The sequence below is a fragment of the Bos mutus genome, chromosome 9, assembly GCF_027580195.1.
Source record: "Bos mutus isolate GX-2022 chromosome 9, NWIPB_WYAK_1.1, whole genome shotgun sequence".
In the NCBI taxonomy this organism is placed as follows: Eukaryota; Metazoa; Chordata; class Mammalia; order Artiodactyla; family Bovidae; genus Bos; species Bos mutus.
The window spans coordinates 81,805,738-81,832,033 of record NC_091625.1 but is presented as its reverse complement, the minus strand read 5'-3'; the positions used below and the strand labels follow the sequence as shown (position 1 = coordinate 81,832,033).

The 26,296-nt window shown below is 37.1% G+C and overlaps 1 protein-coding gene across 1 annotated transcript in view; it reads right to left on the bottom strand.

Annotated features, from left to right (window-relative positions):
• UTRN (utrophin) overlaps positions 1-26,296 on the bottom strand; it is a 556,038-nt gene that overhangs the window by 328,519 nt on the left and 201,223 nt on the right. Inside the window, 8 exon segments of the mRNA XM_070376815.1 lie at positions 4,977-5,114; positions 5,540-5,701; positions 7,983-8,153; positions 10,423-10,551; positions 12,869-13,048; positions 17,887-18,057; positions 23,164-23,319; positions 25,447-25,620. Of these exon segments, the coding sequence (XP_070232916.1) occupies positions 4,977-5,114; positions 5,540-5,701; positions 7,983-8,153; positions 10,423-10,551; positions 12,869-13,048; positions 17,887-18,057; positions 23,164-23,319; positions 25,447-25,620 (1,281 nt within the window).

Below are 26,296 nucleotides of genomic sequence, written 5' to 3'. Positions count from 1 at the left end.
AAACAGAAAGTTCGAAGGGTTTTTCTTTTTTAAGAAAAAAAAAAAAACTATGTTCGTTAAATACTGTATTCTTCTATTAATGCATACATGTATGTTCAGTCACTTTGGTCATGTCCCACTCTTTGTGACCTCCTGGACTACAGCCCACCAGGCCCCTCTGTCCATGGGATACTCCAGGCAAGAATACTGGAGTGGCTTGCCATGTCCCCCTCCAGTGGATCTTACCAACCCAGGGATCAAAACCAAGTCTCCTGCATCTTCTGCATCACAGGCAGATTTTTTACCCACTGAGCCACCTGGAAGGCCTTTCTATTAATACTATACACATAATCTAGGATTTCCTGAGTGAGCCTCCGTACCCTTGCAGAAGCAGCAAGGCCATTCAAGATTCAAATATAAGCTTATGCTATGCTATGCTAAGTCACTTCAGTCGTGTCCGACTCTGTGTGACCCCATAGACGGCAGCCCACCAGGCTTCCCCGTCCCTGGGATTCTCCAGGCAAGAACACTGGAGTGGGTTGCCATTTCCTTCTCCAATGCATGAAAGTGAAAAGAGAAAGTGAAGTCGCTCAGTCGTGTCCGACTCTTCGCAACCCCATGGACTGCAGCCTACCAGGCTCCTCCGTCCATGGGATTTTCCCAGCAAGAGTACTGGAGAGGGGTGCCATTCCCCAAATAGGTGTTATCCCAAGAGAGAGATCAATCAAAACACCCGAGGAGAAAAATAACATCCTCAAGATCTAACCTAGACTTTACTTCTCGATGTTTTTAAAGAATTCAGCTAGAACACAAAAGTACAGATATATATAAGGTAGTACTAAAATTAGACAATACTACATGATGCACCTCATGCCATACAGCAACCTAAATTCCAGATACGTTAAAATTGATTTTAAATGACATTTTACAAACATTTCCCATGGGCAGAGGGGCCTGGCAGCCTATTGGCCATGGGACCCAAGAGTCGAACACACCTTAGCGACTAAACTATTACCACCGTTACCAACACTTTCTAAGTTTTGTTTTTATCAAACCATAGGGAAAACTTGGGGCTTCCCTAGCGGTTCAGACAATAAAGAATCTGCCTGCAATGCAGGAGATCTGGGTTTGATTCCTGGGTCTGAAAGATTCCCTGGAGAAGAGAATGACAACCTATTCCAGTATTCTTGCCTGGAGAATTCCATGGACAGAGGAGCTTGGCAAGCTACAGTCCGTGGGGTTGCAAAGAGATGGACATGACTGAGAACTAACAATAACACACATAGGGAGAACTTGGAACTAAATAGAGTTGAACATTCATCAACTCTCTGGAGGATAAGGACAGCTTTTTAAAAAAACTCAAAAAGGAAAAACCTAGTCACGTGTGGTTAAACAAAAATTTTAAATGGCTGTATATTAAAAGTAGAATAACTAAAAGATAAAAATCAGTAAGATGATACTTTTAAAGCAAATATGACAAGGTTAATAGCTTTAGTTTATGAAGAGCTAGCATATAATTTAAAATAGCAATACCCTACTAAACAAATAAGAAAAGGTAATTCAATATATATTTCAAATAAGAAAATGAGTCCTTTTTTGAGTTTATACTCAGAATTTTTTTAAAGCCATCTATATTGCTTTGTAGGAGAAACCATGTGAAAGGCAGTAGATGAAAAGGAAAATGATAGACAGGAACCCCTCTGTGCTCAGGGGAGACTCAGGAGGTCTCTGACCTGAGGGGTTATTTATGTTATAAACATGGACGGAAGAGAAGGAGACACTGAGGATGAGTGTGATCGTGACTGAAAGCTTAATGCCCCTTCCCTGACAAAAACTAAGGACTCTGATTATGATGTGTCAACAGTGTCAGTCTTTATTTTTGGGGGCTCCAAAATCACCGCAGGTGGTGACTGCAGCCATGAAAATAAAAGACGCTTACTCCTTGGAAGGAAAGTTATGACCAACCTAGATAGCATATTCAAAAGCAGAGACATCATTTTGCCAACAAAGGTCCGTCTAGTTAAGGCTATGGTTTTGCCTGTGGTCGTGTATGGATGTGAGTGTTGGACTGTGAAGAAGGCTGAGCGCCAAAGAATTGATGCTTTTGAACTGTGGTGTTGGACAAGACCCTTGAGAGTCCCTTGGGCTGCAAGGAGATCCAACGAGTCCATTCTGAAGGAGATCAGCCCTGGGATTTCTTTGGAAGGAATGATGATGCTAAAGCTGAAACTCCAGTACTTTGGCCACCTCATGCGAAGAGTTGACTCATTGGAAAAGACTCTGATGCTGGGAGGGATTGGGGGCAGGAGGAGAAGGGGACGCCAGAGGATGAGATGGCTGGATGGCATCACTGACTCGATGGACGTGAGTCTGAGTGAACTCCGGGAGTTGGTGATGGACAGGGAGGCCTGGCGTGCTGCGATTCATGGGGTCGCAAAGAGTCGGACATGACTGAGCGACTGAACTGAACTCAACTGAACTGAATGTAGATTTATCAGTTGTAACACACATACGTCTCTGGGGCGGGATGTGGATAAAGGAAGGGGCTGTGTGTGTATTGGGGGTGAGGGGACAGGGTGTATGTAGAAACTCTTTGCTGTGAACCCAAAGCTGCTCTAAAAAAAAAAAATCAAGAAATTTAATATCCCTTCCCAATAGGCTCTGGTTCCCCACTGCCTGTCACCTCCTTCCATTTTCTCTCTTCACCAATCTCCACCCAATTCTCCTTTCACTCCTTTCCCATTTCCAATCTGAATTCATAAGGAGGTTGAAGTGAAGTGAAGAGAAAGTGTTAGTAGCTCAGTCATGTCCGCCTCTGCGACCCCATGGACTGCAGCCCGCCAAGCTCCTCGCTCTGAGGGATTCTCCAGGCCAGAATACTGGAGTGGGTAGCCATTCCCTTCTCCAAGGGATCTTCCCATCTCAAAGATCAAACCCAGATCTCACTGCAGGCAGATTCTTTACCATCTGAGTCACCAGGGAAGCCCAATAATGAGGTTAGTCCAAATGAAAATTCACTGAGGAGGAAGTGAAAGAATTTTCTCAGCTAAAATCCTTCTCATGCTCCAGGTTTTTGTAGGTGCACACACCACCCAATCCTTTCTAGGCCCTTTCCCCACCTCCTCTCATCCACATAAACTTTTTAAAATCATTTAACCGGGGGTAAAAGATTACCCATAACATGCAGTGGCTCACTGCTGACCTGAAAAAAGAGAAAAGAAAGAAAAGGAAAGAAAACAAGTCCTGTAAACTGGTGGTCCTCAATGCTGACTGTACCTTAGACTCATCTATAAAGTTTTCTTTTTCAAGTCTCCACAACCTGAAAGAATTTGATTTAACTGGTTTGAGGCTTGATTTTATTTAAGCTACTCAAGGGATTCTAATGTTCACAGTTAACAGTTTTAAAAACTATGGATTTGAAGAAGAATATAGGTTCATGTAAGAGGGACAAAAATGCTTTAATATTTTTAAATCATTTTATTTACAATAACTGATATTAGTGAAATCAAAATGAAGCCACCCTGTAATAGTATACATTAGTACATTCAAAAAGCAAACGTATTTATGTATTAAGTCTAAAAATTATCTCTATTTTGGATCATTAATGATTTCTGATTTGGGGCCCAAAGATGAAGTTCCAGAAATTAAAGATACCTTTAAAAGCAACAATTAAAGAAAGAACTATAATATAATCTAAAAGATGTTAGAAATAAAAATAGAAACAAGTCTTAAAAGACAACATATTTTTCAGATAAAATAAGAAGATAAAACTCACACCGGGGAATAACATTAAAATTAGCAAGATTCCAGAGGTACTAAGGCACCAGTTGAGAAAAGGTAGAAAAAACCAGTACAGCTATACTATATGGGGAATGACAGTTAATCACAGAGGTCAAACCACAGCCTCTATATATCATTGCAGTAACAAATCTTACACCTAAAACTTTTTCTGCATTTCACAATATTCCTGAACAAGTTCTTTGGAATAGGAATCGTATAATCAGCCATGACTTGGGGGATGAGGAATAACCCTGAGAAAAATACAGAAAGTGAGCTGGAGCTATGGAAAGCTTGGGGAATAACTAATAGGTAAAAATCACAGGAGTCTGAATTATGGAAGGGATACAGGACTTAGGAAGTTACTTTTCCAGGTTCATAAAACAAGTAACTGGCAGAACTGGATTCAACTGCCAGTTCAGGCCCGTATCTTATTTCATTTGGACATACTGGCTTTAATCCTTCCTCAATGTGGTGTGAGGAACAAAGCCTATGAGGAACAGCAAAGGATTGAGAAGATTTTGAGGTTTCTACCTTGAGAATGGATAGTTTTGAAAAATAACTAAGATAGGGAATAAATTAGGAAACAGGTTCGGGGTAGTGAGACGGCCAGTTCAACTTGGAACCTGTTACAAGGCAGCAGTATAAACAGATGGGGACATCTTCTCGTAGATTCCAACATCATCAACGAAAACTGGTTCTAGGATTACCTAACAGACCTCTAAGGAACACCAGCATATTTACAATGCAGCTGCAAAGATGGCCATTGAAAAGGGAGCTGGTGGTGAATCTTTTTCTAGAATATAAATCATATTTTATCAATGTCACAAATTTAGTTATTTGTAAACTAGAATTTTTTTTAATGTGGTCAACACCTCCACACATAAAATACAAAACTGAAGGAAGAAGTCACACCCCAAAGGTTTAAAACATTATCAGAAATCCAAAAGGGATGTCCTATAATAAAGTTTTATGTTTCTATTTTCTTAGTGTTGTCTCATCCAAAAATATAAACCTATCTAGCAATACACACTAGAAAGGAGAAGGAAATACCATTGCAATTGGTTTGTTTTGAGACATCATTAATTTGAGGTCTCATTGATTTGATAAATCATTTCTCAAATGATTTCAGAAATCATTTGATTTGCAACATCAAACATCTGAATGGCAAGAGCTGAAAAAGTTACGAAAGTGGAAAAGAATCTCCCCCATGACAATACCTTAGCTTTGTTGTATCTTGTGTGCAAAAGTAGTAACTGCAAACGGATCTTTTCTTTTTTAGTATCTTCCATAGGTTGATGCAACATTTGTTCTCCTCTTTGTAGAACTTCCTCAATCTGGGCTCTCTCCTCATCCATCTGAATGTTTGAAAGACATAAATTACTCAAAAGGAAAAAGCACAAGGTCAATTACTATCAGTTCCAAGCAGAACCAACCTACAAAGTACAGTATAGTCAACATATGTTTATCTGCATGATACACAAGAAATGTTTGTGTTTTTCTTAAAATATTTCATATATGAAGTTAAAATAGCTCATAAAGACTGCTAGTTTAGAAGTTAAATAGCACTAAGATAACACTATCGTCAGAAAATATGTCTATTTTTTTAAGATATTGTGTAAATCCCATGACAAATCTCACTTTGACACTTTGCAGAAAATCACATTTAAATCTGTTCTACCATGTTTGGCAGATATCTGGGTAAACATCATTAGTGTAAAGATGTGATTAACACAGAAGAAAAGTGACAGCACCATGGTTTTGAAAATCTCCTTGAACCAACCTTTTCATCTTCATCACTGGATTCCAAGTGTTTTTCCATAACCTTTAACATATTATCTATGTCACTTTCTAATTTTTCCAAGTCAGAGAAAGGCACACCAACTTCAAATGCTTCACCGGTGACCAGACACGGATATGATAACGGTTCCTGGCCAATTAGCAACTGTGGAGGGAAAAACGTTCCTTGAAAAGATGGTCTTAACTTGACCTTTCACCGTTAATCAGTGTCAAAAAAGAACCAGAATTTATTTGAATTGACTTTAGTTTATTCACTCACACAGCAATAATTTTACCAACTTGGGTGTCTCTGATTACCACGTTCTCCAAACTCCAGGCACAGATGTGAAGTAGTGTGCAAGTGACCCTGACTGCCTAGAGTATGTGAGGGGCATTCTAGGACCACAAACAAACACATTAGGAAACAGTGCCATGACCCAGAAGCCACCCCTGCCTTGGCCACAGAGAGGAAGAAAGACCACCTCCTAATACAGGAACATCACGAAGAATGACTCCCAATTAATGTTCTCCAGTACAGGGCCCCTTGGATTGTGATACCCAAACTTCACAAAAGTATACCTTTCTCAATGTGGTACTTTCAGACAATATCTACATAGAAATAGTTTATATGGACGTGCCTAAAATCAATGTGTGTGCACGCTCAGTCGCTTCAGTTGTGTTTGACTCTTCACTACCCCATGGACTGCAGCCCACCAGGCTCCTTGGTCCATGGGATTCTCCAGGCCAGAATACTGTAGTGGGTTGCCATGCCCTGTCTCCAGAAGATCTTCCCAACCCAGGGATCGAACCCATGTCACCTAAATCTTCTGCAATGCAGGCAGATTCTTTACCAGTGAGCCACTGGAGAAGTCCAAAATCAATGTAACAACTTTAATAAAATGAAATGCAGGAAAACTGGCAGTGTTGACTGAATATGGGGAAGCTAGTAACCTCTCTGGAAAAATCTATTTACAGCAGTTATATGTACAACTTTCACAACAATTTCAAGGAATTCTACAAAGTGATCCTAAGGGCATATTAAGAGACAAGCAAAAAGACATGCGTAAGAGAATTTTAACAAGACAATATTTATAAAAGCACAATAAAAGTGGAAAACTGACTTAAAAACCACAACAGATCATATAATTGAATAGCTGTTAAAAACCTTGTCAAAGGAGAATACACAAAACAATATAAAAATTTTGATACTTTAATATCACATACATATAAGAATAGAATTACATGCCAAAATGTTAACAGAAATTATTTATGGGAAAAATAATCATTTTCTTCGTACTTTCTTTCAATCCACCTCCTATGTCTCCTGTATTACTCTTTTACACTTGTAGAAAAATCTCCCACAGACCTGCTGAAAAGACTAAATAAGTAAGCTTAGGTCACAAGGTAAGGAAGGCAAGAATTAAAGCAAGATTTTTGTTTGTTTTCTTTAAGTTGCAAATAATCTAAATATATTCTTAGGCTATGAAAGATAGTTTGGCCTATTATATCAGATATTTTGGGATTCCCTGGTGGCTCAGTGGTAAGAATCTGCCTGCAAATGCAGGAGACCCAGGTTTGATTCCTGGGGCAGAATGATCCCCTGTAGAAGGAAATGGTTAACCCATTCTGGTATCCTTGCCTGGGAAATCCCATGGACAGAGCTGCCTGGTGGGCTGTAGTCCATGAGGTTGCAAAGAGTCAGACAGGACTTAGCGACTAAACGACAACATCAGATATTTCAAAACAAAGCAAAGTTAGAGAATATTTGCTGCTGTTCCTGCTGCTAAGTCATGTCAGTCGTGTCCGACTCTGTGCGACCCCATAGACGTCAGCCCACCAGGCTCTCCTGCCCCTGGGATTCTCCAGGCAAGAACACTGGAGTGGGTTGCCATTTCCCTCTCCAATGCATGAAAGTGAAAAGTGAAAGTGAAGTCACTCAGTCATGTCCAACTCTTAGCAACAAAAATGAGGACCCTTCCTCTTAGATAATTTCAATACTTGAATCCTTTTCTCAAATGGGTTATTATCTTTAATACTAACTTCTTAGATCTCTCCTTCATTTGCACAATCATAAATAAGAACAAATGCTCCAATCAAAGAAAAGTGATAAAACCATTTTCGTTTAATTTTTTGTTGTATATACCATATAATTGAGGCTTCCCAGGTGGCGCTAGCAGTAAAGAACCTGCTTGCCAATACAGGTAGATGTAAGAGACGTGGGTTCAGTCCCTGGGCGGGGAAGATCCCCTGGTGAAAGGCATGGCAACCCACTCCAGTATTCTTGCCTGGAGAATCCCATAGACTGAGGAGCCTGGCAGGTTACATTCCATAGGGTCACAAAGAGTCGGACACAACTGAAGCAACTTAGCACTAGCACCATATAACTACCTACCATTCAGCTACATATGTACAAGAAAATAGTTTTATATAAAAACATAATTACTTACTTTGGCACTTCTGATGTGTTGAGAGACCTTTTCAAAATTTCTGTTCAATTCAGCTAATTTTGGTTCTACAAGCTCCCGGCTTGAGCCTCCACGTGCATTCATCAAAACAACAGCTTGATCTCGGACATTTTGTACTTGGAGATTGACATCATCCATCTCAGAGAGTAAACGCTAATTGTAAGAAAGCATGAAATTATCACATGGGAAAAATCGACATCAAACATGGGTGCAGTGTTAACTGGGAAGTAAAGGGAGCTTAAACAAATGTCTGAGACTCCTAGTAAGAGACTTCAGTACCATCAGTTTGAATAAGAGCTGTTCATATATTTAAAGAGAGAGAGAGAGATTCATTCATGCTATAAGGGAAGCACTTTAAACTACTCCTAGTTTATATAAAACTTTACTTCATAATTGAATAGTCTATAAGATTTATTGTGTCATTTATTTCCTCAACCATCTTATTCTAAGAATTTCGAAGTTTCTTGAGGCTGATAAAAGATTAAGTAGCAAGGAACAAACTTTAACTTCTTTTCCCCCTAGAAATCTTGTTTACCGCCATCCCCCTTCCCTTGGTGAAGGTAAACTGATTTGGAAGGGAGTTGAATATTACCATTTAGTTTTTAACTAAAATGCACAACATTATGCAGTTTCCTCTGGCTAATTTCATAATGGTCATTAAATTCATTCTCAGGCCTAAGAAAGGGATGCAAATACCTGCCTCAATTCCTACTTCATTCGTAAGTTTTTGAAAAGTGCTGGAATTCTCTCAGAAGTATGGCTATGAGTACATGTTGAGTGAAGTACGAGCTTATCTGTATGTGTCTATAAATTCTGCAGATGTTCCTGGTGATTGACAAGAATGAAGGATACTGCAAGGCACTCAATGATCTAAGACGTGGAGCCTAATCCACTGCTCTGAAGAATCTGCTTACTTGTTAGGGTGGCTGAGAGAAAATAAGAAGTTTGAGGAAGTTTTAAAATTAGTGTATGTAGCTAGAAACAGGAGAACATCAGCTTAACTATGGAACTTTTAGAATGTGTTCTCTTGCATCTAAATCTGATTGTCACATTAAAAAACAACAACAACAACCACCAGCCACGGCTTGTCTCAAATTTTGCTAGTTGTGTAGCGATTCTTGAAATTCCCTTTAAGAAAAATCAAGCAGAAAGAAATAAACACTTTGCAGATAGGTCTTGGCTTTTATGAAAAAATTGTCTAAAGGTTATGTTAAACATATGTTAGTGATTTAATGTAATAAATTTAATAAATTCACTAAAAATGTAGTCCTGGAAATAAGGAAAATGTAGTGAAGAAAGGAATCTATCTCATTCTTTAAAGGTTTTATAGACGCATAATTAAACACTCTAAAATGGTTTTGTTTCATATGAACCATTCAGTGTGAAAAAGCTCTGTAACGTCTAAAGGACCTGAAATAATTGTTATTTTGCTGCCAACAGACACATTCTTTATTGTTTGCAGGTTCCTCATCAAATCTTTAATTATGCAGTGATTCCTGTCATTAATAAACAACATGAAGGGGAAAACAGATTCATTCAGTAATGTCTGCAAAATGTTGCAAGAGTATATTTGTAACCCAGAATTCAACTGTTCATCCGTGTCTGATGTGTCAGAGAGTTCCAAAGAAGGATTGGTGGGGCCTGAGCAGTAGATAGAAAAGATTTCCCAGGGGGAATTCTTAAAAGTTAGGTCTGACCTTCAACTTTGAAACAAAATGTAAAAACACAGGAAAGAATAAGGGCTACTCTTGGCACTTTTCTGAGACTCTGGAGTCCCCGAGACAAAAATTTCTTCTTTGCTTATCACCAGTGAGTAAGGGTATCAAGAAGCTGAGCAAAGTGAAGAAGTCTGCCATACTGCACTTCTGAAAAAGTGTACTATCTTTTTTTTCACAGCTGATCCCTCTAAAAAGCTGGGTCGGTGGAGAATATGCACCAAGAAATGAAAGCCAAATATACTCATTATGAAGTCAGTTCTGCTCCAACTTTCTATAAATTGAAGAAATTGAAGAAACTTTCAATTTCTTCCAAATGTTGCAAGTCATGAAAAAAATAACTTTTTCATGCACTTTCAAGCACTTTTGCTGTTAACTAACAATGCAGCATTCAACTATGCAGCATGACAAAATGAAGAAGTATTTTCTGGTTTCCTAAGCTTATTAAATTACAATGGAAAAATTATGTTAACAATCCCATAATGTGGCACTTTCAGATGCCAATTCTTATCTAAGAGGAATGGAACAAAAATTTAGCTAAGACAAAAACCAAAAAACAAACAAACAAACAAACAAAAAGACTCATTCTGTTTATCCCACCAACATAAAAGCACATGTGTACAAGTAACTTGAAGGATTCCTCAAGAGAAAGGTGACAGCTAAACCTTCCATTCTCAAAAGTGTTACTGATCCTCTATGCCTGCTACCTTCACAATTTCTTCCCGTTTGCTTGCTGGCTTCTTTTCGATCTCATCCAATAGTGCTTCAGCTTGATAAAGCCAGGTGCTTATGTGGGCAACATTTCCATCAAATATTTCCAACTGGTTCTGATGGTTCTAGAAAGGAATTAATAAAACACTGATACAACCATATGAAATAATTAAGACAATAATCTTCGAAGACATTTTAAAAGTCTTCAAAGACCTAAGTAATGCTGAATTTCAAGAAGAACTTCTACCTTCCTGCAAAGCTCTTCCCCAATGGATAAATCTCATTCCAAAAAATGCACAGATGTAAAAGTGAAAGTGTTAGTCACTCAGCCATGTCCGCCTCTGCAATCCCATGGACTGCAGCCTGCCAGGCTCCACTGTCCACGGAATTTTCCAGTCAAGAATACTGGAGTGGGTAGCCATTCCCTTCACCAGGGGATCTTCCCAACTGAGGGATCAAACCTGGGTCTCCCACATTGCCAGCAGATTCTTTACTGTCTGAGCACCAAGGAAGCACAGCTGTGGTTGGGTACTTTTTTATTTTAATTTAGACCTCAACATAATGAAAAATTGAAGAATAAAAGGCAAAAAGTTTCTTTATAAATTTCATTTTATTTTAATCCCTATTTCTCATTCATATATCACAAATAATCTTTTTGGCCTGCCTGGATCATATTAGTTAAGAACTCATTTAAGGCAGCAGCAGCATTTAAGGAAGTACTAGTAAAAAAGTAATTCAAATATGCTTGAATAGATTTTGCCTACTCAAAGCTTGAGTGCTTGAGGCAGGGCCCATGTCTTTTCACCTCAGTACCATCAGCACTTAACATGACACTTGGCATAGACCACAGTGATATTTCCTGAAGCATGATATAACATGTGATTGAGAGATAAATTTGAAAACAGAAGCAAACACTTAAACCAATTAAAACAGGGCAGACTTCCTGAGGCAAAAGCAAGAATTTAGAATGTGATCAAAAAGAGTGCAGAAGCCTTATGATGAAATTAACAACTTTTAGGAAATATATTTTATAGGATGAAGGAAGTTTAAAAATAAGCAAATTATTAATCTATAACATGAAATAAATCATTGAAAAGTAAAATGAGAATAAATGACATAAGTAAAGTTTTGACAGTGGTCTGGATTCTAATTAAGAATTGATAAACATCAGACCAAAGCAGATAAATCAAGTGAAATAGAAAGATATTATTTGAAAGGAGAATTTAGAAGGTACAGACTGCAGAAGACAGAAGGACGGACCATGAGAATGTGGAATAAAACTAGTTAAAATAAAAATGAATGTATAAAATAGTTAAAGAACATATTCTATGAGCCAAGATTTCACATTTGTTATTCAACACTTAACAACTTTGTTAGATATGTTCTTTTAATTCCATTTTATATATAGGGAAATTAAAACTTAGTGAAATTAAGTAATTAACACAAGGTTATGAAGATAGTAAGTTGTAGATGAACTCTGAATATCAATCTGACAGGTCAAGATGTAAGCCCACCAACTTCAATGCCCTACACATTCTGATTGATTTCAATAAATATTGAAACACATGATAATTTATTCTTCTCTGTTTCTATCCATTACCCAATAATTCTACGAATTTGGAAAAAGTCCTATCTCAGATATATCTGAAGAAATAATAATTTATAGATGAGAACTCTTTTTGAGGGAGGAGACGGTGATGCTGCTACATAGTATTCATTGCTAGTATTAATACAAGAGAAACAGAAAACATTATGAAAGTAGAGGGTCACTATTTTCATGAAATACTAGTTAATTGTGTAGTGGTGTAACAAAGATTAATAGCATATAACACTTAATTACTATAATTATCATAATAATATCTAAAATTGTTTTTAGTTATATAAGAGCAGTACATGTTTTATACTATATAATCACAAAAACTGTATGAGGTAAAAATTATAATAATGTCCATTTTACATATGAGAAAACTGAGATTTAGAGAATGCTTAATTTAAGTAATTTGACCAAGGTCCTCCAGTTTATAGTCAAAACTTTAACTTGGGTTATCCAATATTAGAACCTGTGCCCTTAACTAGTACACCAATTTTAGAACATTACAAACATTATATATATATATAGTCTATAATAGTATGAAAATTAAATACAATATTAAGTCATTTAAATGTAGCAAATAAGTTACATTTAGTAAGATGTTCAAGTACGTATTTCTAGGTATATCACAAATGGTTTATTACTTAATAGAAATGAAGTACTTTAAACTCTTTCTGGTTATTATCTTTTCAAAGCAAAAGATAAAATGTAGTCTAAATGAAATTAATTCACAAGCAAAACATTATTGTGACAAACAGAAAACAGGCTTTGGAATTCCAATCCAAACTGTCTTCATTTTCACGTATTCCCAAGAGAAACGATTTCGCCATGAGGCTCTTGCTGCAACTCACCATCAGGGTGCTGCACCAATCCTCAGCCCAGGTACGAACCCGGCTCCAGCCAGCACTAAGCACACAGAGCTTCTCTTCCAAGACGGCCTCGCTGCCCTCGATCAAGTTCCGTAGGGCAGCACTGCTCTCTGTGATGCTGTTCAAATCAGCTTTTCTTTTTTCCAGATCCTTCAGAATATTCTAGAAAATAAAAATTCCAAGACCCACTTGATCTTGCAGAACATTATAAAAGTTTACACAACCTTCACTTTTAAAATATTTTTCTTCCATATATATACAACTCCCTAGATTGCTTACACACGTCAAAACTGCACAAGATTCCCCAACTTGCTAACATGAGAGTTTTTAAGTTTCAAATAAAAATTAACTATTTAATTATATGAATACCAAAGACTGTAATGATCTTAGATGTGGAAAGGTAATTATTTCATTTCTTTTTAAGTATAAATTTATTACACACCAATAATTATCTGCATCATAAGTTTAGATATAAAGAATCAATTTCATTTTCAGTAAGTACAAGCGGGCGAAGCAGAACTACCCCAGAACTCAAAATTCTAAAATATTCATAGTGAATTTATCTCCTTGACTACTACAGGAAACAACTAACATGCGCTATATTTATATGCAAGGACTACAACCTGACGCGAAGAACCGACTCATTTGAAAAGACCCTGATGCTGCGAAAGACTGAAGGCGGGAGGAGAAGGGAACGACAGAGGATGAAATGGCTGGATGGCATCACTGACTCTATGGACATGAGTCTGGGTAAACTCCGGGAGTTGGTGATGGACAGGGAGGCTTGGCGTGTTGCACTCCATGGGGTTGCAAAGAACTGGACACAACTGAGTGACTGAACTGAACTGAACAGCCCTATAACTTAACATACAGTCTGTTCATAAACATTACAAAAAATATTTCATCTTAAGTACATCACAGGAAAAGTAGCACGTCTAAGCTTTGATTCTGCAATTGTCATATTATGTAACGGTAATACTCTGGATGGTATTATGATAACTTGATTCTCACATTTATAAGTTTGACCAGAGAATTATAAAGAGAATGTTGGGTTCCAAAATTAAAACTGCAAAGTTCTTTCAATCAAAAAGTGGCATGCACATATCTACCCTACTGCTGTTGTACCTTTTTAGAATAATATTTAAATAAATCATTTCAAGGAGCTCAAGTCCACATTCAGTCTCACATCATTCAATCACATTTTGAAAGATAAAAATCGCAAGTGAGTCAAGATGTAAGACTCATTTGGACTCATTAATTACCAGTATATTTATAAAGACATCAAAATACTTCTCTCAAGTAAATGTTCTTCTCCAGCAAGGAGGGGGAAAAAAAACAGAAAAACAGAATACCCACAGCCATGCTCTCTTCAGTTATTAACTTTTTACATTCCTTCAGTGGCTATGGACTGATTGGCTGCAATAGTCTTTAAAAACTATAAGAAATAATTAATTACATGCAACTAAATTTAAACAGTACACAAACTATGTTAACAGATTTTATTGTAAAGAAAATGGCTACACCGAAAATGCTGATTTTTAAGCTATGGAATAAAAACATTAAATTCTGGAATGAAGATGCTATTTAAATTTTGCATTGGAAAATAATTTTATATGATTTTATAGTGGTGGAATGGAGAAGGCAATGGCACCCCACTCCAGTACTCTTGCCTGGAAAATCCCATGGACAGAGGAGCCTGGTAGGCTGCAGTCCATGGGGTCACTAAGAGTCAGACACGACTGAGCAACTTCACTTTCACTTTTCACTTTCATGCATTGGAGAAGGAAATGGCAACCCACTCCAGCGTGCTTGCCTGGAGAATCCCAGGGACGGGGCGGGCCTAGTGGGCTGCCGTCATGGGGTCACACAGAGTCGGACACGACTGAAGCGACTTAGCAGTAGCAGCATAATGGTGGAAATACACTGAAGAGTTGTAAAATACGCATGGTTCTTAAATCTGACAATAAAACATTGAAAAAATTTGGTGATAACGTTACGTACTGATGTTTCATTTGGTTTACTTTAATGATGTGAATGTACTGTGAATTTGTGATTTGTATATACCATCTTCATTATTTCAAATCTGAAATAAGATTAAGTGGGAATTTAAGAGTGAATGGTTCCAGAAGAAATAAATATCATTACTCACTGTCTTTGCCTTAAAAATGATAAGAATCAACTGAAAAACTAATTGAATTTATGTGAGTGCACAAAGATGATTAAAAATTAAATATGCAAAAATTGATATTGCCTGTGTACCGGGTATAAGGAATTAGTTTAAAATAAAAAGAAAAGTATACTTTTTACATACCAATAAAATAAACACACAGGAATAAACTTTTTGGCATATATGCATAATGTTTACAAAGCATTATGTAGAGAGGGAATTTGGAGAGGAAATGAGACATTTACATGTTACTAAAAAGACTTAATTCAGTAAAGATGTCAATTCCCCTCAAAACAAATTTATAAATTTATGGCAATTCAAACCAAAGTTTTTAAAAGAATTTTTTTAAGAATTTAAGAGTAATAATTTTAAAATTCATATGAGTATATACAAAGGAAGGAACATAAAGTCAGGAAATCCTGTCATTAACTACATGCTGAAGTTTATTATAGAACCACATATTAAATACTTGAAGAACTTTTCAGAGGGTCAGATCAGTGAAGTAGAAAATAAAGGAAAGTAACAGACAAAAAGAATACATGAATTGAGCAGGTCAAATCAGTGAGGAAGGGATAATTATTCAACAAGTAGTGCTGAGATAACTAGCAAACTATTTGGGGAAAAAAGGGTTAGAGCCTTACCTCATTACATACACCAAACTAAATTCCAGAAGGATTAAAGTATTAAAGGTAAAAAAGATGAAACTATAAAAGAGCTAGAAGAGAATATAAGTAAATAATTATGTAATTTTGTTGTAAATTTGGCCTTTCTAAACACTAAAGGCAGAAATAATTAGGGGGAAAAAAAAGATTGTATTCTTTAAAAAATGCATAAAAACTGTTTTAAAAATATACAGAACAGAAAGGAAACTAGATGGCAAAAAATTGCATCAATATACAACATATTAAGCTTTAATAATTGTAACAGGTAAAGATCTCCAAATTATAAGATCAAATGGAGACAGAAGCTACAAATGGCCTATATGCTAAAGGAAAATGTTCTAATTAAATAACCAAGACATGTTATTTGCCTACCATTGTCAAAAGTTTAGTTAAAACAGGCAAGTAGGAATTCTCACTCACAGCTGTTGGGTAAAACATTTCTCAAGGACAATTTCATAACCAGTATTAGCTTTAAAATGGATACATCCCTTGACCCAATATTTTTAGAGCTAAGAATTTATCCTCAGAAAATTAATTACAAATATATGCTAGGATTTAACCACAAGTATACTCATCACAGCAGTTTTTACAGTAGTGAAAACTGGTAATAATTTAAATGGCTATGAATGGAGGAATGGGACAATAAGAAATAAAATATTCAATGAAATGCTATCTATCTCCAATGTGTGACACAAAACACTTGCAGATACAAGAAAATGTTAAAGATATAACCTGCTTTTCAAAAAGGTAATGAAAGACTAGATATAATTCTTTTTAAAAGATATACTTGTGCCTCCATGTCTACATGGGCCTACAAAAAAACTGAAATGATAACAGGGTATTCTTTGAACAAAGATCATTTTTGCTCCTGTCTCTTTTTTGGTATTACACTATGCAAATATCATTCAATTAGCTTATAAGACTCATGGGACTAATAAAAAATAATGACTTTCAAAATGTATTGTAGAAAAAAGATAATATTTCCTTGACAAAACTTTAATTAAAAAAAATATATAGTTAAGTGCCTTTGGTTGTCATTCATCCACCATAACCCATGAATTCCAGTGTTTTTCACTTCCTTCATGTATCCCTTTTACCCCACACAGCCCACAGCAATTATACATTCCATGAGCTATTAAACTGAGAACATTCTTTCTAGTGACTAATATCTTGAGTTTCTTACAACAGCTAACTCCAAAGAGCATTCAAATTAAGGAATTATATCACACCACCTCAGAGCACTTCCCTCTTCACACCCCAAAAGTCGACACCTGTAGAAGTCAAAACTGATACCTGGGGTTTTATATAAAGCTCTGTCACAGTACTGATCATTTATTTTCAGCATTTATCTCTAGTATATATGCTTCTTAGAAAATGAATTGAGAAAAAGAGAATGCCTTGGTTAAAAAAAAGAAAAACTACTTCGTGTTTCATTCAATTCTTTGTCCACCTCAAAAGAGAATTGGCAAATCAACTCTCTAATCTATGTGATTTCTAAGTAAATATAGAACTAGAGAAAATTCTTTGATCTTTTATTGATTTTTTTTTTAATTCTGTTTCTCTGCTCTCTACAGTTAGCAATTAGCTTGCAATAGAAAGATTAGTTACTGGTACAAAACTTACTATAGAAGAATTAATAAATTCAGCACAATACTTTGTGAAGAATGAATACTCAAAAAATGTCACTGATTTTGAAGGTGATAGTTACACTGTATAAGTATAATGACTACAAAGACTTTGTTGGGCCATGTGAGTTTAACTCTTCAGCATCAAGATAAAAATACCTTCTGGGGAATTCCTTTCCAGTTGTTTGGACTCTGCACTTTCACTGCCAAGGACCCGGGTTCAGTCCCTGGTGGGGAACGAAGATCCCACAAGCTGAGAGGTGTGGCCAAAATAGATCAATAAATCTTTCCCCTATCTTAATATACACATATGTATATATTATATGTATATGTGTATAATGCATGTGTGTGTGTGTCTTCTGAAGTTAGTTGCTTTTAAAGTATTCTTATTCTTTTTTAGGATAGAGATGTGGAAAAAAGAATGGAAAAAGGAAAAGACGATATTTAGTAAGAAATGGAGACAAATGACATAAACCCAGATTTCTCTGATCAAAATGCCACAGATTATACTGGTAATTTTCGTGGTTCACCTGAACTACAACTTACTTTAGCCCAGGAAATTTCTGTATCCAAATCACCAAGCAAAGTTTCTGAAGTGGATTTCTGTACCAATTCTGTTTCGGTAACAGAAAGCCATTCAGAGAGAGAAGCAGCCTCTTTCTTCATCTTCCGAGCCAACTGGGATGCTCTTTCCAGATCCTGTTTCCCCTCTGTCACCTTAAAAAAAAAAAACACGAGAGAGATGAACATGGGTGGAAACAAATATGAACTAAAGATCCACACAGATTCATAGTTAACCCCCAAGACATACCTAACCTTTATCTCTGGCACCTAGAATCACTCCATTCTTGCATTTCTGCAGGAAGACAATATACTGTAGTGGTTAAGTGTCAGGCAACCCTGGATTTTCATCTTAGTTCTACCACTTAACTTCCTAAGTGACCCTGGTAGAGATATAGCCCTCAGAAGGTTGTTATGAGTCTTTAGTGAGGAAAATATATACACGAAGGTCTTGCCCCAGTCCCTTCAACAAGATTAAGGAATCAATTAATGTCATCTTTCATCATTTTGAACAGAAGATGTCTTAAAACCCTCTCAATGAGGGATTCTGTTTAAAAAACAAACACACATCAACATGAGGGAGAAATAGCAAGATTTTTTACAATCATATGTTTCACAATTAACCGCTTAATTTAAAATACATTAAATGGCTATGGATTACAAACTTTTATTACTATTTTGTTCTTACTGTTGTTGTTAGAAAGCAAAATGAACTTAACAGACATTTACCAGCCTCTCATATTATACTAACGAATCTACACATGTTATACAATAAAACCCTCTGATCAGCACTATTTTTTCCACTTAACAGAACAGGACAGTGAAGCTTAAAAAGGTTAAGGCCATGAGCAGAGCGGCATGACCATGAGACTGAGCCTGGTCTGACCACTGGCATTACACAATGGTACGTTCAGGCTAAAGTGATTCGCAACCTAATGCTGAGCTGACACTTTAAAGGATGTCAAACACAATATATACAAGAAAATATGTTCCTCCGTTTATGTACACGTATGTATAGACGATAATATTATAAGTAGTACAGTGAAATGTCATGTATGGGATGAAATTTTTTAGATGATATAAAATAATATAAACTTTATTAGATATAGAAATCAAGTTTTCTTAGTAAGTAAAATGGGATTGCACTTCTTACTCATCCTATAAGTTTATTTTTACTCTTGCATGTCTCAAAGATTGATTATTATTCAATTCCTTCTTAAAAATGAATTTTTTTTCCTATGGAGTTTAATTAAAATTCATGACTCTAAATTAATAGCACCTCAAGGCAGACTTCAGGAGAAAAATATTTGAATTATGTTAAAAGATATTATGATACTTATCTGACTGACAAGCCCAGGCAACTACACAATCATCATAAAACTTAATGCTACCAAAGATTTTGGTATACCAGGAAGAAAATAATTTACAGTTCAACTTATAACAATTTACACTCTCTTCAGCTGATCTAATCAATACATTTTAAGATGTACTGCATATTAAATTAGGCAGTATCAATTGTAAATCTTTTACCTAATCATTTATCCCTTCTCTCTCCTAGATATGCAAACATTCCTTCTCAACAGGATCACTCCCACCAAGGATGAAACATACTCAAGTATCTGTCTGTCTATCTCTCTCTCACACACACACACACACATACACACACAAATTTCCTCCTTTGGCCCTACCTTCCCTCTCTCTCTCCTACCTTTCCCATACAAATTCTCAAAACCATTTGTCATCCCCCATACAGTGTTCAAGCCATGACATTCTGGCTTCTACCTCCATCATTCCACAGAAATCATCTTTGCTAAGCTCTGTGATGACCCCAATGGCAAAAGAGCTAATGTATGCTTTTAAGTGGATGCCTTGTTCAGTAATATTCCAAACAAAAACCTACACTCATTCTCCAAATACCCTCCTTCCTTCGGCTTCCCAGACCTAGCACGTTTCTGGTATACTACCACACTTCGTACCACCTTTTTATATGTAGTTTCTCATGCATATAAAATATATGGTGGCACAATGTATGTTTTTAAGGTGTATACTGTAATCATTTTATACACATATACACTGTGATATGAGTACCACAGTTAATTAACACCTCCATCATTACATAGTTACCTTTTTCTGTGGTAGATCTTAGGTAGATCTTAAGATCTACTTTCTTAGCAGATGTCAAGTTTGCAATTATGGAAAACAACATGGAGGGCCCTCAAAAAATTTAAAAAAGAAACTACTACTATATGATCCAGCAACTCTACTCCTGGTACACAACAAACGAAATGAAATCATTATTTTAAAGAGATATCTGCATTCCCATACTCACTGCAGCATTATTCACAATAGCCACTGATAAATAAATGGATAAAGAAATGTGGTACACACACACACACACACACACACAAACACACACATACATATATACTTTAGTCTCTTTTAAAAGCTCAGTCAGTTCAGTTCACTTCAGTCGCTCAGTCGTGTCCGACTGTTTGCGACCCCATGAATTACAGCACGCCAGGCCTCCCTGACTCGATGGACTTGAGTCTGAGTGAACTCCGGGAGTTGGTGATGGACAAGGAGGCCTGGTGTGCTGTGATTCATGGGGTCGCAAGAGTCGGACACGACTGAGTGACTGAACTGAACTGAACTGAGGCCTCCCTGTCCATCACAAACTCCTGGAGTTCACCCAAACTCACATCCATCGAGTCAGTGATGCCATCCAGCCATCTCATCCTCTGTCGTCCTCTTTTCCTCCTGCCCCCAATCCCTCCCAGCATCAGAGTCTTTTCCAATGAGTCAACTCTTCACATGAGGTGGCCAAAGTACTGGAGTTTCAGCTTTAGCATCACTCCTTCCAAAGAAATCCCAGGGCTGATCTCCTTCAGAATGGACTGGTTGGATCTCCTTGCAGTCCAAGGGACTCTCAAGAGTCTTCTCTAACACCACAGTTCAAAAGCATCAATTCTTCTGTGCTCAGCTTTCTTCACAGTCCAACTCTCACATCCATACACGACTACTGGAAAAACCATAGCCTTGACTAGATGGACCTTTGTTGGCAAAGTAATGTCTCTGCTTTTCAATATACTATCTAGGTTGGTCATAACTTTCCTTCCAAGGAGTAAGCGACTTTTAATTTCATGGCTGCGATCACCATCTGCAGTGATTTTGGAGCCCAGAAAAATAAAGTCTGAAACTGTTTCCACTGTTTCCCCATCTATTTCCCATGAAGTGATGGGACCAGATGCCATAATCTTCATTTTCTGAATGTTGAGCTTTAAGCCAACTTTTTCACTCTCCAAAGCTCATCTTCTTCAAATATCCTCCTAAGTGATGTAATCCCTCAAAACTTACTTAATTCAGGACCTTTTCCTTTTTCTCTATTGATATATCGTCTCCCTAGGCCATCTCATCATCACTGAAAATTTTAATTATCACCTCTATGCATATGACTCATAAAATTTATATCTTCATCCCAGATATATTCTCCAGACTTGAATAACTGTGTGAATATCTGACATATGCAATTAACTCTCTCAAAAAGAAGCTCTTACCATACGTGTTCCAGATGTGCAATGTATCAAAAATGGTATACAGTATATCACATCAGTAATCTAATCTTGCAGAAGTGAAATCCAAATTGCCCAGGAAATGTATGACTGTTAGTAATCTCAATGTGATCACAAAATTTCAGCTTGTATTCTCTGGGCTTGTGTAGAAACTTGGTTAATATTTAATAATCACAGAAGGGTCTAATATATTATCTAACACAGCTTTTCAATATTAATGAGAATGTTTCACTTCATTTGTTTCTGTGTTTTATCTTGTTTGTGCTTGTCTGGTTTCAGGGAAGAGATTCTCAATAAGAGAAGATGTTAAGCTTAATGGATCAAGTCAGTCACTCACAATAAAGGGCCTAACAACTTCCCCACAGATTCACTAAAATGTCCAAATTATAGATGTTTCTGAATAGGATTTTAAATCCTGCTGGATTAATGTGAAGTTCCTGATACTATTTATTACAGTCCTGATGTTTTTAACATTTCTCAATGGATTGTTCAATCTAGAAATCCAAGGACCAATAACCTGTGTTTATACAGAGACTATTACTTGTGGAGTTTCCTCATAATAACTTATGAAATGTCTGTAGCCTTTGAAAATATAGAAATTAGTCTGGATTAAATATTAAAAATACATTTCTATGTAACTATTCATCATTTTAATAGTAACATACTCTGTGAAAAGGTAAAAAGATATGATACTGAAAGATGAGCCCCACAGGTCAGTAGGTGTCTATATGGTTATAAGGTGTCTATAAGGTCAATATGCTACTGGAGGAGAGTGGAAAAATAGCTCCAGAAGGAATGAAGAGGCTGAGCCAAAGTGAAAACAATGCTCAGTTGTGGATGTGACTGGTGGTGAAAGGAAAATCCAATACTGTAAAGAAAATATTGCATAGGAACCTGGAATGTTAGGTCCACGAATCAAGGTAAATTGGAAGTGGTCAAACAGAAGATGGCAAGAGTGCAAATTGACATTTCAGGAATCAGTGAACTAAAATGGACAGGAATGGGTGAATTTAATTCAGATGACCATTATAACTACTACAAAGCTATGGTTTTTCCAGCCATCATGTATGGATGTGAAAGTTGGACTATAAAGAAAGCTGAGCACCAAAGAATTGATGCTTTTGAACTGAGGTGGTGGAGAGGACTCTTGAGAGTCCCTTGGACTGCAAAGAGATCCAACCAGTCCATCCTAAAGGAGATCAACGCTGAATATTCATTGGAAGGACTGATGCTGAAGTTGAAACTCCAATACTTTGGCCACCTGATGCGGAGAACTGACTCATTGGAAAAGACTCTGATGCTGGGAAAGACTGAAGGCGGGAGGAGAAGGGGACGACAGAGGATGAGATGGTTGGATGGCATCACTGACTCAATGGACATACGTTTGAGTGAGCTCCAGGAGTTGGTGATGGACAGGGAAGCCTGGTGTGCTATAGTCCATGGGGTCGCAAAGAGTCAAACATGACTGAGCAACTGAACTGAACTGAACTGTCGGCAAGAATCCCTTAGAAGAAATGGAGGGGCCCTCATAGTCAACACACACTTTTAAAGATATATAATAAAAATTATTGAAATAAATGAAAACATGTATTATTGATGCCATAAAATTCAAATAAGCATTCTTCTCCCAGAAGTAAAATTTTAGAATACACAAATGAGAGAGACAGAGGGGCAGTGCACCTGCCCTGCTCACCTGGGCACCCAGGTCATTGTAGAGAACCTTCAGAGAAGTCAGCTGCTCATCCATCCCCTTAGGGTTGTCGGTCTGCTGCTTCTGGACAATGTGCCTTCCTGTTTTGATCACAGTCTCCACTTCAAGCTTGACTTCACTCAAAATTTTATAGAGTTTCTTAAAAATAGAGCCAGACAAATTATACATATTAGTGAAAATGTGGTAACTGGAACCATTTCAGAACATGGATGACAAAGATTGACAGCTAAAAACTAACCATGGAGATCAAAGGGCTTTATCTCTCTCAGATCTGGTTCAAAGAATGAGTAAGATGAAATCAAGGTTGAAATAATTTTTTAAATTCAGATAAGAAAATACACTCATAGAGATTGCCTTTTAAAAAAGGCTCAAACCTGTATTTTAAAGGCTTAGGAAAGTACTTGATAATATGAACATTTTTCCTACAAAAAATGGGAAAACATGAAGACTAAAAATTGAAAGTCTAACATTTTTTTTAATTACATTTTTCAAAATCCTAAATGCCATTACTAGAAAAAAGCTAATGCTGGCTATTTCTGGCTGTGGGAATTTGGAAATATTAAGATTCAATTTTTTCTTACAGTTCTCTGAAGTACAAAGTCTACCACAATGAGCACATGTTAGTTATATAATGAAAAGACATATAAAACTTCCATACATCAATATGTATATGACCATAGAAAGTTGAAGTTATACAGGTCAAATTCAGAAATGCCCTCATCCTCGTTGCTTTGAAACTGAAAAGCGTTATCCTGGGCAAGTTATCTTATCTCTGTTCATCGTAGTGTTGACCTGAAACACCCATGTGGCATGGCCATGGACTAGATGACACAAGGTCAAGGGCAGTGCTTGCTTTGGTGATCTCTGTGTTCAGTAAATATGCATGTACATTCATACATGCACATGCACACATATTATGTATAAAAATTCATCCTATTTTTTCATCCTTCCATTCATTCCAGTTTTTAAGTAATCAAACAACCTTCAGTATGCAATAGACATGTGGAGATCGCAGTTTTGAAAAGCACAAAGAACTCTTCCCAGACTTTTCTTAACATGTGTCATCTTCAGTTTTCTCATGATTCTTCTCAAGCAGAATACTAATTCTAAGACTGTGAATACTCAGGCACGTGATCTTTAAATTTCTGTGCAACTGAATTTTAAAGTTCAAAATTAAAAGAGTAATAAAGTCTTTTAAATATTTTTTTCTTTTACATCTTAAGTTTAGATTTGATTTAAAATTTTATTTTCCTAGAGAATGATTTTTATGCTACCATATTACTGACATCCATTCTAAGTATAATTTCTTCTTTCACACTTTAGGCTTAAACTTTATAAATTAATATTTAAAATTTTACTTTCTTTGAGAATGAATTTGCTGTACTTGCAATATTCCTGACATTCATTCTAAGTATGGTTCTTCTGGTGGTGGTTTAGTTACTAAGTTGTGTCCGACTCTTGCAACCTCATGGACTGTACCCTGCCAGATTCCTCTTGTCCATGGGATTCTCCAGGCAGGAATACTGGAATGGGTTGCCATTTCCTGGTTCTTCTAGCTAACTCAAATTTATCCTTTCAAATTTAGCTGATTAGTCACATTCTGTCAAAGCCTTCCCCAACTTCATACTGTAATTAAGATATGTTTTCCTCTTGTTTTTAAATCATGTTATATACATGTCTATTTTAGTTTCCTTATCTCATTACACTGTACTTCAGTTCAGTTCAGTTCACTCAGTCGTGTCTGACTCTTTTCGACCCCATGAATCGCAGCATGCCAGGCCTCCCTGTCCATCACCAACTCCCGGAGTTCACTCAAACTCACGTCCATCAAGTTGGTGATGCCATCCAGCCATCTCATCCTCTGTTGTCCCCTTCTCCTCTTGCTCCCAATCCCTCCCAGCATCAGAGTCTTTTCCAATAAGTCAACTCTTCGCATGAAGTAGCCAAAGTATTGGAGTTTCAGCTTTAGCATCAGTCCTTCCAATGAACACCCAGGACTGATCTCCTTTAGAATGGACTGGTTGGATCTCCTTACACTGTACTAATTGATTTTAATCTCTGCTGTCTCTCTCTCCTATCTCTTCTAATTTCCTAGGAGGAAAGGACCATACTTCTAAATTTCTAACCTGTTTTTCACCATTTTTCCCTATTCTTAGCAGATTTTAGACTAACAGCAATTGAACAAACCATGTACATAAGCACTAGATGAAGCCATATTAGCAACAGGAAAACCCACTGGACACATTAACCGCCCAGCGGCCTCACCATACACTTGTCCAGGTGGGTCTGTATGACATCAGGGTCCACATCCCTCACGTCCAGAACATGAAGCTCCGCTTTCACACCATCAAGCACGCGCTTGCAGTCAAGCATGCGCTGTTCAAAGTTAGCAGGCTTCTGGAAAAGCTGGAACTTTGTGGACACCTCTCGAAGTTTCCTCTGTTGGCAGAAATGAAAATAATAATTCACATTAGAATGATAATCTCTCTCAGCAGAGAATATTAGTATAACACATACTTCAAGAAGGGGTAGAATAAAGGAACAATAAAAAATACTCCTTAACAGAAATCTGTGAGGTTGCCTGATCATCTTAAGGAACTGTACAGCCCAGTGTCATGAATTCCTTGACACTCAGGGTCTCAATCTGAAATATAATGAAAGGTTAAGCTAGCCTCTCTATGATGAAAACCACATTAATTTTCTCACCTGTCTGAAAATCACAGTTCAAAAACCTAGAATTCATAATGCCCTTCAACACAAGCTCAAAGTGAAAGTCAGTCTGCTTCTTCCATCACAAGGCTAAGTCCTACTGTGCCCCATGGACTCAGCCTGCCCAGCGTACCAGCCACACCAGTCCCGCTGGAGTGCATGCATGTAGTTGTGTTCAACTCTCTGCAACCCCGTGGACTGTAGCCCGCCAGGCTCCTCTGTCCATGAAATTTTCCAGGCAAGAATACTGGAGTGGGTTGCCATTTCCTTCTCCAGGGTACCTTCCCAACCCAGGGATCACACTCATGTCTCCTGCGTCTCCTGCATCGCCAGGCAGATTCTTTACCACTGAGCCTTCAGGGAAGCCTGTACTGATGGAGGTTCTGTGTCAATGGAAAGACTTATA